The sequence below is a fragment of the Mobula birostris genome, chromosome 20 (assembly GCF_030028105.1).
Source record: "Mobula birostris isolate sMobBir1 chromosome 20, sMobBir1.hap1, whole genome shotgun sequence".
Lineage (NCBI taxonomy): Eukaryota > Metazoa > Chordata > Chondrichthyes > Myliobatiformes > Myliobatidae > Mobula > Mobula birostris.
The window spans coordinates 13,668,406-13,681,527 of NC_092389.1; the positions used below are offsets into that span (position 1 = coordinate 13,668,406).

At 45.1% G+C, this 13,122-nt stretch overlaps 1 protein-coding gene across 1 annotated transcript in view; it reads right to left on the reverse strand.

Annotated features, from left to right (window-relative positions):
- LOC140185451 (layilin-like) overlaps positions 1-13,122 on the reverse strand; it is a 43,202-nt gene that overhangs the window by 5,683 nt on the left and 24,397 nt on the right. Inside the window, exons 2-4 of the mRNA XM_072238792.1 lie at positions 7,269-7,566; positions 6,156-6,313; positions 1,614-1,700 (exon numbers count right to left, since the gene is read on the reverse strand). Coding sequence (XP_072094893.1) covers positions 1,614-1,700; positions 6,156-6,313; positions 7,269-7,566 — 543 coding nt within the window. The remainder of the gene's footprint in view (positions 1-1,613; positions 1,701-6,155; positions 6,314-7,268; positions 7,567-13,122) is intronic.

Here is a 13,122-nt window from a genome sequence, read left to right on the forward strand (position 1 = left end):
TCTTTGCAACGGAGAAACCAAATGTAGATTGGGTGAATGGTTTATGGAACATCATTAATCAGTTGACAAGGCTGACCCCAATTTTCCAGTGCTATCCCACTCTGATCTTTCTATCCATAGCCTCCTATATTTTTCCACCAAGACCCAACCAACACTCAAGGAACAGCACCTTGCCTTCCACCTGGCACATAGCAGCCTCTGCACCTCAACACCAAATTCAATGACTTCAGGTAACTTGTTTCCTCTGCTTTTATTAAGATCGCCCAGTTCTACTGTAACCTTATCCTTCTTAAGCTTATAATTCAGATTTTCTCTCTCCACAGACTGCGCTGGGCAGATCTCAGCCACAGATGTGATCTGTACTTCACAGCCTTTCCATCTCTTTTTGTTACATACACTCAGTGGCCACTTAGTGTATGCTCGTGGCCTTCTACTGCTGTAGCCCATCCACTGCAAGGTTTGACATGTTTGTTGTGCACACCACTGTTGTAACGTGTGGTTACTTGAGTTACTGTTGCCTTCCTATCAGCTTGAACCAGTCTGGCCATCCTCCTCTGACCTCTCTCAATAACAAGGCCACAGAGCTGCTGCTCACTTGATGTTATTGTTTTTTGCACCATTCTCTGTAAATTCTAGACATGGTTGTACGTGAAAATCCCAGGAGATCAGTAGTTTCTGAGATACTCAAACCACCCTATGTGGCACCTACAAGCAGGTATACAGATGTACCAAATTTAATGTGCACTGAGTGTATTTTCACAATTCCCTACAGTGACGAAGGGTTTTTGACTTGATAAAGTATATGAACAGTTTCCTTTGCCACAGAAGTGACTGCCTTGATAAGTGATTCCAACATTTAAAATTTTTACTGCCAACCTATGTGCTTTGGTATTTCAGTAACTCACCAAGTTGAACAGTTTGGTAACCTTTTCAGGCACTTTTTACAGAATCTTATAAATTCAGTCAATTTTTAATGTTAGGTAAACTCTTCAACAATGACATGTGAAAAAAATCTTGGATCATGATTGACCAAAAATTTTGGGTCACACTATGGAGGTTACTGGCATCTGGATTGTTTCTGTTCTGGATCACCTGATCCTGGGAAATCTCGAAGCCCAATGGAAATAATGCAGGCTTCCTGCCAGGAACTGGACACATCTTCCTTGGCAAGGAATTTACAAAGAACACAATTTACCTCCTCATACCTATGCACCAAGCAAGTTCACTCCTGTCCTTTCCAATCTGATCCAACAGAATAACTTTCTAATGGTCTCCCCTTCAGGCACTAACTGGTCCCTCAAGTCAGGTGAAAGTGAGTTCAGCATTTTCACCATTCTTGGAGTAACTTTCATGACACACCTCACAGATTTGTGAAGGTGGAAAGGAGATGGAGGAGTTAAGTCAGATTTTACTGTTGTCCACAGGAGCTGTGTTAACATTGCCTCTTGGGTGTAAGAATTGAAAAATGATCCCCTCATTCAATATTCACAAAAATCACATAATTTACCTAAACTTTATCCAAATATGACCCTCACTCCAAATGCTCATAGAACAAAAGTTCTACCTGTGCTATCCCCTTGTTCCTCACACAGAGTGGATATGTTGACTCTTACCTACATCAGATGTATTCCCTTCAGTGGGAACGAGGGTCGGATCCAGGGACTGTGCCAGAGTCGGGCTCAGAATGGTAGAAACTCGAACTAAGAATAAAACACATAAACACTGCCATTATGGGTTGGAGCTATTCCAACAGCACCTGTCAACTATGCATCCCCCCACCACACATTCATTCACCAAGGTGGCTACCAAAGGGAGCAGGCCCATGGGAGCGCCACCACATACTGATACCTTTTGAAAGTAACGCTCACATACGACACCAGTTTATCACCACTCTAGAACCCTTAGAAGACTGGGAGTAAATTCACCAGGAATGCAGTGGTTGAAGAAGGTGGCTCACCAATACCATGCAGATAGGGATGAGTAATAAATGCTGGCCTGTTCAGTGATGCTCACAACTCATCATACAGATTATGTTTGAGGTCAGGACAACAGCTAAAAATCTCTTCCTATTTAAGGTTGCGTTCCCTCAGAGTGCACCTCCACCTAGATGTCCCCTGCCTGACTGAATCTAACCCCAGTCCTCTAAGCCCCAGTATAGCTGCTACTGTGAGACCTAGACCTTCTCATCCCCAGCTTGGTCTCTCCCTGAGAGCTGAATCTTCCTTTATCCTTTTCCTCCAAGTTCTGTTGCACTCTCAGGCTTGACTCCTACCCTTCCCAACCTTGCCCTTTCATCTCTGTGCCACCAAACTGAGATCCTTCGCCTCCACCAGCCACCTCTTACCTCAACAACACCTCAGCCAATCACCTCCTCTAGACCCTCCATAACTCAATGGAGGAGCAGGCGGAGCCAACTCGATGGGCCGAATGGCTGACTTCTGCTCCTTTGTCCTATGGTCTTATAACATGGCTCACCACTACTGTGCATTTAGAGCAGAGTAATCTGCAGAATCTCTTGTATCATAGGTTTATGGGAACTGGTAATAGATTTAAAAGAGATTTGAAGAGAAACATTTTCATCAAATGGATGGTTCAAATCTGGAATAGACTTCCATTCCTGGCGACATACTGGTGAACCTTTTCTGCACTCTGTCTATCTTCCCTGTAATGTGGTGACCAGGAGTGTGCATAGTTTTCTAAGTGTAGTTTAATCAATGCTTTGTACAACTGTTGTGTTAAGTGTTGTGAAAATCTCAGCCTCCACCACCGTCTAAGGGAGAATAGTCCCCTTCGAGAACAGAGCCAGCTCTAGTGTTAAACCTGGTCATCCCTGAGTGAGAGAGTACAGTAGAATTTCTGATTCTATCACCAGCACCATACTGGTTGCTCAGGGCTGAGTTCAGACAATAGACAATAAGTACAGGAGTAGGCCATTGAGCCCTTCGAGCCAGCACCACCATTCACTGTGACCATGGCTGATCATCCACAATCAGTACCCTTTTCCTGCCTTCTCCCCATATCCCTTCACTTCCCTATCTTTAAGAGCTCTATCTAACTCTTTTTTGAAAGAATCCAGAGAATTGGCCTCCACTGCCTTCTGAGGCAGAGCATTCCACAGAACCACAACCCTCTGTGTGAAAAAGTTTCTCCTCAACTCCATTCTAAATTGTCCACCCCTTATTCTTAAACTGTGGCCTCTGGTTCTGGACTCCCCCAACATTGGGAAGATATTTCCTGCCTCTAGCTTGTCCAATCCCCTAATAATCTTATATGTTTCAATCAGATCCCCTCTCATCCTTCTAAATTCCAGTGTATACAAGCCCAGTCGCTCCAATCTTTCAACATATGACAGTCCGCCATCCGGGGAATTAACCTTGTGAACCTACGCTGCACTCCCTCAATAGCAAGAATGTCCTTCCTCAAATTTGGAGACCAAAACTGTACACAATATTCCAGGTGTGGTCTCACCAGGGCCCCGTACAACTGCAGAAGGACCTCTTTGCTCCTATACTCAACTCCCCTCGTTATGAAGGCCAGCATGCCATTAGCTTTCTTCACTGCCTGCTGTACTTGCATGCTTACTTTCAGTGACTGATGAACAAGGACACCTAGATCTCGTTGTACTTCCCCTTTTCCTAACTTGACCATTCAGATAGTAATCTGCCTTCCTGTTCTTGCCACCAAAGTGGATAACCTCACATTTATCCACATTAAACTGCATCTGCCATGCATCTGTCCACTCATCCAACCTGTCCAAGTCACCCTGCATTCTCATAACATCCTCCTCACATTTCACACTGCCACCCAGCTTTGTGTCATCTGCAAATTTGCTAATGTTACTTTTAATCCCTTCATCTAAATCGTTAATGTATATTATAAATAGCTGCGGTACCAGCACCAAGCCTTGCGGTACCCCACTAGTCACTGCCTGCCATTCTGAAAGGGACCCGTTAATTCCTACTCTGTTTCCTGTCTGCCAACCAATTTTCTATCCATGTCAGTACCCTACCCCCAATACCATGTGCTCTAATTTTGCACACTATCCTCCTATGTGGGACCTTATCAAAGGCTTTCTGAAAGTCCAGGTACACTATATCCACTGGCTTTCCCATGTCCATTTTCATAGTCACATTCTCAAAAAATTCCAGAAGATTAGTCAAGCATGATTTCCCCTTTGTAAATCCATGCTGACTCGGACCTATCCTGCCACTGCTATCCAAATATGCCGCTATTTCATCTTTTATAATTGACTCCAGCATCTTCCCCACCACTGATGTCAGACTAACTGGTCTATAATTGCCTGTTTTCTCTCTCCCTCCTTTCTTAAAAAGTGGGATAACATTAGCTACCCTCCAATCCGCAGGAACTGATCCTGAATCTATAGAACATTGGAAAATGATTACCAATACGTCCACGATTTCTAGAGCCACCTCCTTAAGTACCCTGGGATGCAGACTATCAGGCCCTGGGGATTTATCAACCTTCAGTCCCATCAGTTTACCCAACACCATTTTCTGCCTGATGCGAATTTCCTTCAGTTTCTCTGTTACCCTAGGTCCTCTGGCCACTATTACATCTGGGAGATTGTTTGTGTCTTCCCTAGTGAAGACAGATCCAAAGTACCTGTTCAACTCGTCTGCCATTTCCTTGTTCCCCATAATAATTTCACCCGCTTCTGTCTTCAAGGGCCCAACTTTGGCCTTAACTAATTTTTTCCTCTTCACATACCTAAAGAAGCTTTACTATCCTCCTTTATATTTTTGGCTAGCTTACCTTCGTACCTCATCTTTTCCCCCCGTATTGCCTTTTTAGTTATCTTCTGTTGCTCCTTAAAAGTCTCCCAATCTTCTGGCTTCCCACTCATCCTTGCGATGTTATACTTCTTCTCTTTTATTTTTATACTGTCCTTGACTTCCCTTGTCATCCACGGTCGCCCCTTACTCCCCTTAGAATCTTTCTTCCTCTTTGGAATGAACTGATCCTGCACCTTCTGTATTATTCCCAGAAACACTTGCCATTGTTGTTCCACTGTCATCCCTGCTAGGGTATCTTTCCAGTCAACTTTGGCCAGCTTCTCCCTCATGGGTCCATAGTCCCCTTTGCTCAACTGTAATACTGACACTTCCGATCTTCCCTTCTCCCTCTCAAATTGTAGTTTAAAACTTATCATATTATGGTCACTACCTCCTAATGGCTCCATTACCTTGAGTTCCCTTATCAAGGTCTATAATTATCCGGTCTTACCATTCTTTATCTTCCTCACCGGGACAAATTTATCCCTAACGTCCTGCAAGAGATCTCTAAACATCGACCACATGTCCATAACACTTGCATCACCCTCTGAAGGAGGAAGTTCCTTCTCAGTTTCCCCTTAAATATTTCACTGCTCTCCCTTAACCAATGACCTCCAGTTCCAGTTTCACCTAACCTCAGTGGAAAATGCCAGTTTGCATTTACCCTATCTATACCCCTCATAATTTTGTATACCTCTATCAAATCTCTCTTCATTCTCATATGTTCCAGGGAATGAAGTCCTAAGTGATTCAGTCTTTTCCTATAACTTAGGTGCCCAAGTCTTAGTAGCACCCTTGTATTTTTATTCTCTGCATTCTTTCAATCTTATCAAAATTTTTCCTACAAATAGGTGACCAGATCTGCAATAAGTACTCCAAATTTGGTCTCATCACTGTCTTATAGAAGTTCAATATAACATCCCAACCCCTATACTTAACACATTGATTTATGAAGGCTAATGTGCCAAAAGCTCTCTTTATGACCTTTTCTACCTGTGACACCACTTTCAAGAAATTATGGATCTGTATTCCCCGATTTCTCTGTTCCATTGCACTCCTCAGTGCCCTACTGCTCATCGTGTAAGTCCTACCCTGGTTTGTCCTCCCAAAGTGTAAAACGTCACACTCATCTGCATTAAACTTCATCTGCCATTTTCAGCCCATTTTTCCAGCTGGTCCAGATCCTGCTGCAAGCTTTGAAAGTCTTCCTTGCTGTTTAGTATGCCCCTAATCTTGGTGTCATCCACAAGTTTGCTGATCCAATGTGCCATTATTGATAAAGATGACAAACAATGGACCCAGCTGAGTTTGCTGAGTTTGCTGAGTTCCTGTATGAACGTTTACATAAGTGTGCAAGATTACCTGGAGCGTACTTGCAGATGAAGTTGTTTCTCATGTTGCATCGATCGTCATTCCATTGATACAAGTATGGTCCTCCCATGCCTGAGGAGGCAGAGGGCTGGTGATACATTACGACACACACCTCACTGCCACATGATGGTTCATCCACATACCAGTTTCTAAAAGAAACAACAGATGTCAACTTATGACAATTGAAATCTAATTTTCGAATGAGAACTCTAGATTGCAAGGAACTGCAGCATTGTGGATATTTCTCAGTCCATCAGGAGAACTAGCCTCCCCTCCATGGATTCTGTCTACACTTCCTGCTGTGTTGGGAAAGCAGTCAATATAATCAAAGACCCTTCCCAACCTAGACATTCTCTCTTCTGCCCCTTTTATCAGGTAGAAGATGCAAAAGCTTGAAAATATGCACCACCAGCTTCTATGCAACTGTTAGGAGACTCTTAAATGGACCTCTTGAACAATAAAGAGAAACTCCTGATCTTACAATCTACCTTGTCATAGCCCTTGCACTTTACAGTCTACCTGCACTGCCCTTTCTCTGTAACCGTAACACAATATTCTGCATTCCATTTTTGCATGTCACTTTTTTGAAATGATCCATATGATGGCATGCAAAACAAAGTTTTTCACTCTACCTCAGTTCCTGTGACAATAATAAACCATTTACCAACTACCACAAGGGCTTTTAACACTGGCCCTTTCTCTCTGATGTTAATTTCCAGTCAAATATTTTCTGGGTCAACTGACAGTTTGAGCCGGCCTTGCTTTATGTTGTGTTCTGATGAGTTCTTTAGCTATTCTGAGGTGGAATTATAAAACCCCGGGGCAGTCCACCATCCGAAGATGGACTTAATGAGCAAGAGAAACCCAGAACCTGATGAAAACTGAATGTGGAGGATTGTTAAAATTAGAACTTTCAGTCAAGAGCAACTCAGTTTAAGATCCAACACTAATTTCTCAGGGTAACTGAGGATGAGCAATAAATGCTGGCATTCTCAGTGGCATGAATGAAGAGTGTGGCATGCTGATTGAGTATGATATGACAGCGAATGAGATCAGTGGAGAGAATGGGTTGATGATAACTTCAGTACTTGCAGGGGTGCCTACCTAAACTTTGCGTTACTCCCATCCAGCCACTGGTACAGGCTTGGACAGTCTGCCGAACTCTCGTTCCCACTGGCACTCCGCCAGAGTCCAATCCAGAAATCTCCATCACCCGCTGACAAGCCCTGGATCAGCTTCTCAATGAGCCGCTGCTCATTTTCTGTCTCAATGCTAAGCAGCTCCCCGCCATCGCTCTGACATGCACTGTGTGCCTCCTTGAACCCCAACCTGCGCGACACATCTTTGAAGTAGGCGATTTTGTAACAAGGGCGCTCAACTCCCCTGCGACACACTGTCTGGCCTGTGCAGGGAAGAACAGAGTCAGCTTGTAAGCCAAATAATAGTTTGCATTTATGGAGCATCTTCAACATAGCAATATTTTCCCAAGCACCTCATAGAGATCAAAATCCATGGACAAATCATAGGATGATGGATTCCTTCCATTTCTAAAACATATAGATTTATTGAACAAATCACCAAGTTTATTACCACTTAAATAAGTTTTTCAACCCACCTGCTCCATTCTGACCAATTTACAATGGTCAATAAACTTAACAACCTACATGCTTCTGGACTGGGGGATAAAACTAGAGGAAACCCACACAAATGCAGGGAGAAAGTGTGAACTCTGCCTTTGAAGACAGGGTTAAACTGAGGTTAATGCAGCTGTGAAATTTAGGCAAATAACTTAATGGTATAGGATCCTTCCTGCCCAATTACCTCTTTGATACATCAGGTGAAGCCTAAAAAGGCAGAGATATATTTGATGTGACCCTACTGTTGAAAGAATCACAGCTGAAATCTTCTTCTACCTGTCTATCTCCTCAATTTGGAGAGGCCCAAGCTCATTTGGTAATTATTGCTTTTCGTTTAGGGAAATTCATTCTTCCGTTAAGAGCCAGCGTTAAAAGCAATACTCTCTTTGAATTCAGACTTCTGATCCAATCACCTTCTTCACATCCCCTTCCGGGTGGAAGTGCCACGTTCATGAGTCTTTAATGCTACCTCTTCCCTTATTGACACTTCATCATTTTTTTAGCACTGCCTCAGATTGGGTGGCAGGGTGGAGAATGAGGGTGGGGTGGAGGTACGTCTCTACAAAAGAAGGTGCGAGGCGCTCTTTCCCTCTGCTAGCCTGCAGGTCAATCTTGAGCAAGGTGCAGCACCTGCTTAGCCCCCCTGGTCAGGGTCACATGAAGCCATGGAGCAGGTGGTAGATGGTCGTATAAGCAGCTGGTGCATATCACGCCTTGGTTATGTGACCATTGACGCCAGGCAAACAATCTCTGAAGAGCAACACACACAAAATGCTGGAGGAACTCAGCAGGTCAGGCAACATGAATGTAGAAGAGTAAACAGTCGACATTTCAGGCTGAGACCCCTCATCAGGACTGGAAGGAAAGAGGAGAAGTCAGAGTAAGAAGCTGAGGGGAGGGAGGAAGGGGGGAGGGGTGAAGTAAAGAGCTGGGAAGTTGATTGGTGAAAAGAGATAAAGGGCTGGAGAAGGGGGAATCTGATAGGAGAGGACAGAAGGCCATGGAAGAAAGGGAAGGAGGAGGAGCACCAGAGGGAGGTGATGGGCAGGTAAGGAGATAAGGTGAGAGAGGGAATGGGAATAGGGAATGGTGAAGGGAGGGGGGAGGGCTGCAATTACCGTAAGTTGGAGAAATCGATGATCATGTCATCAGGTTGGAGGCTACCCAGACAGAATATAAGGTGCTGCTCCTCCAACCTGAGTGTGGCCTCATCGCAGCAGTAGCGGAGGCCATGGACTGACTTGTCAGAATGGGAAGTAGAATTGAAATGTGTGGCTACGGGGAGATCTTGCTCTTTCTGGCGGATGGAGTGTAGGTGCTCAGCGAAGCAGTCTCCCAATCTACGTTGGGTCTCACTGATATACAGGAGGCCACACCGGGCGCACCGGATGACCCCAAAAGACTCGCTGGTGAAGTGTCGCCTTACCTGGAAGGATTGTTTGGGCCCCTGAATGGTAGTGAGGGAGGAGGCGTAGGGGCAGGTGTAGCACTTGTTCTGCTTGCAAGGATAAGTGCCAGGAGGGAGATCAGCGGGGAGGGATGAATGGACAAGGGAGTCACGCAGGGAGCAATCCCTGAGGAAAGTGGAGGGGCGGGGAGGGAAAGATGTGCTTGGTGGTAGGATCCCTTTCGAGACAGACGAAGTTATGGAGAGTTATGTGCTCGACCCGGAGACTGGTGAGGTGGCAGGTGAGGACAAGAGGAACCCTATCCCTGGTAGGGTGATGGGAGGATGGGGTGAGAGCATACTTGTGTGAAATAGGAGAGATACAGTTGAGGGCAGCGTTGATGGTGGAGGAAGGGAAGCCCCTTTCTTTGAAGAAGGAGGACATCTCAGTAGTTCTGGAATGAAAAACCTCATCCTGAGAGCAGATATGGTGGAAACGGAGGAACTGAGAGAAGGGGGTGGCATTTTTACAAGTGATTGGGTGGGAAGAGGTATAGTCCAGGTAGCTGTGAGAGTCCATGGGTTTATAAGAGATCTCAGTAGATAGACTGTCTACAGAGATAGTGACAGAGAGATCAAGAAAGGGGAGGTAGGTGTTGGAAATAGACCAAGTTAATTTGAGGGCAGGGTGGAAGTTAGAGGCAAAGTTGATGAAGTCAGCGAGCTCAGCATGGATACAGGAAGCAGCACCAATGCAGTTGATGTAGTGTAGGAAGAGTTGGGAAGCAATACAAGTGTAGGCTTGGAACAAGGACTGTTCCATGTAGCCGATGAAAAGGCATGCATAGCTGGGACCCACGCAAGTGCCCATGACTACACCTTTGGTTTAAAGGAAGTGGGATGAGCCAAAGGAGAAATTATTGAGGGTGAGGACCAGTTTCACCAGATGGAGGAGAGTGGTGGTGGAGGGGAACTGGTTGGGTCTGTTGACCAGAAAGAAGTGGAGAGCTTTAAGGCCCTCCTGATGGGGGATGGAGGTGTATAAGGAATCAACATCTATAGTGAAAATGAGACGATCAAGGCCAGGGAACTTGAAGTCATTGAAAAGATCAAGAGCATGTGAAGTATCACAGATGTCGTTAGGAAGGGACTGAACCTGGGGGGCGGGGGTGGTATAAAACAGAGTCAAGGTATGCAGACATGAGGTCAGTGGGGCAGGAACAAGCAGAAAGAATGGGTCTACTTGGACAGGCAGGTTTATTACTCTGGGGTCATCATCTCATAAAGACACTTCCCAGAAAAGGCGATGGCAAACCACCTCTGGAGAAAAATTTGCAAAGAACATTCATGGTCAAGACCATGATCGCCTGTATCATACAGCATAACACATAATGATAATAATCAGTTTGCACAGATATACTTTGCCCCATTCTGTTTTTTTGTGCTTATTTCTGCAATTATTGTTACTACATGTCCTATTTAGAACATAGAACAGTACAGCACAGTACAGGCCCTTCGGCCCACAATGTTGTGCTAACCCTCAAACCCTGCCTCCCATATAAGCCCCCATCTTAAATTCCTCCATATACCTGTCTAGTAGTCTCTTAAACTTCACTAGTGTATCTGCCTCCACCACTGACTCAGGCAGGGCATTCCACGCACCAACCACTCTCTGAGTAAAAAACCTTCCTCTAATATCCCCCTTGAACTTCCCACCCCTTACCTTAAAGCCATGTCCTCTTGTATTAAGCAGTGGTGCCCTGGGGAAGAGGCGCTGGCTATCCACTCTATCTATTCCTCTTATTATCTTGTACACTTCAATCATATCTCCTCTCATCCTCCTTCTTCCCAAAGAGTAAAGCCCTAGCTCCCTTAATCTCTGATCATAATGCATACTCTCTAAACCAGGCAGCATCCTGGTAAATCTCCTCTGTACCCTTTCCAATGCTTCCACATCCTTCCTATAGTGAGGCGACCAGAACTGGACACAATACTCCAAGTGTGGCCTAACCAGAGTTTTATAGAGCTGCATCATTACATCGCGACTCTTAAACTCTATCCCTCGACTTATGAAAGCTAACACCCCATAAGCTTCCTTAACTACCCTATCCACCTGTGAGGCAACTTTCAGGGATCTATGGACATGTACCCCCAGATCCCTCTGCTCCTCCACACTACCAAGTATCCTGCCATTTACTTTGTACTTTGCCTTGGAGTTTGTCCTTCCAAAGTGTACCACCTCACACTTCTCTGGGTTGAACTCCATCTGCCACTTCTCAGCCCACTTCTGCATCCTATCAATGTCTCTCTGCAATCTTCGACAATCCTCTACACTATCCACAACACCACCAACCTTTGTGTCATCTGCAAACTTGCCAACCCACCCTTCTACCCCCACATCCAGGTCGTTAATAAAAATCACAAAAAGTAGAGGTCCCAGAACAGATCCTTGTGGGACACCACTAGTCACAATCCTCCAATCTGAATGTACTCCCTCCACCACGACCCTCTGACTTCTGCAGGCAAGCCAACTCTGAATCCACCTGGCCAAACTTCCCTGGATCCCCATGCCTTCTGACTTTCTGAATAAGCCTACCGTGTGGAACTTTGTCAAATGCCTTACCAAAATCCATATAGATCACATCCACTGCACTACCCTCATCTATATGCCTGGTCACCTCCTCAAAGAACTCTATCAGGCTTGTTAGACACGATCTGCCCTTCACAAAGCCATGCTGACTGTCCCTGATCAGACCATGATTCTCTAAATGCCCAGAGAACCTATCTCTAAGAATCTTTTCCAACAGCTTTCCCACCACAGACGTAAGGTTCACTGGTCTATGTACACATGTCCGTAGTACATTTCCCTGCAAAAACATCATCCCAATCCACACCCGCAAGTTCTAGCCTTATAGCCTCATAATTTGCCCTTCCTCAATTAAAAATTTTCCTGTCCTCTCTGATTCTATCCTTTTCCATGATAATGCAAAAGGCCAGGGAGCGGCGGTCACGGTCCCCAGATGCTCACCCACTGAGAGACCTGTGACCTGTGACCTGACCCGGTTCATTACCTAGTACTAGATATATTATGGCATTCCCCCTAGTTGGCCTGTCCACATACTGTGACAGGAATCCGTCCTGGACACACTTAACAAGCTCTGCCCCATCTAAACCCTTGGAACTAATCAGGTGCCAATCAATATTAGGGAAGTTAAAGTCACCCATGATAACAACCTTGTTATTTTTGCACCTTTCCAGAATCTGCCTCCCAATCTGCTCCTCTGTATCTCTGCGGCTACCAGGGGGCCTATAGAATACCCCCAGTAGAGTAACTGCTCCCTTCCTGTTCCTGACTTCCACCCGTACTGACTCAAAAGAGGATCCTGCTACATTGCCCACCCTTTCTGTAGCTGTAATAGTATCCCTGACCAGTAATGCCACCCCTCCTCCCCTCTCTATCCCTTTTAAAGCACTGAAATCCAGGAATATTGAGAATCCATTCCTGCCCTGGTGCCAGCCAAGTCTCTGTAATGGCCACTACATCATAATTCCATGTATGTATCCAAGCTCTCAGTTCATCACCTTTGTTCCTGATGCTTCTTGCATTGAGGTACACACATTTCAGCCCTTCTACCTTACTGTCTTTACACTGCTTATTCTGCTTCTCTTTCCTCAAAGCCTCTCTATATGTTAGATTTGGCTTTACTCCATGCACTTCTTTCACTGCTCTATCGCTCTGGGTCCCATCCCCCTTGCAAATTAGTTTAAACCCTCCCGAACCGTGCCAGCGAACCTACCTGCAATGAACTTCATGCAGATAATGAATTTCATTGCAAACCAAGTGGTTATGAAAAGGACTCGATTATTGATCTTGAAAACTGATTTAGAAGACAGAACTTACGTATAATTGGTCTCCCTGAGGATGTCGAAGAAG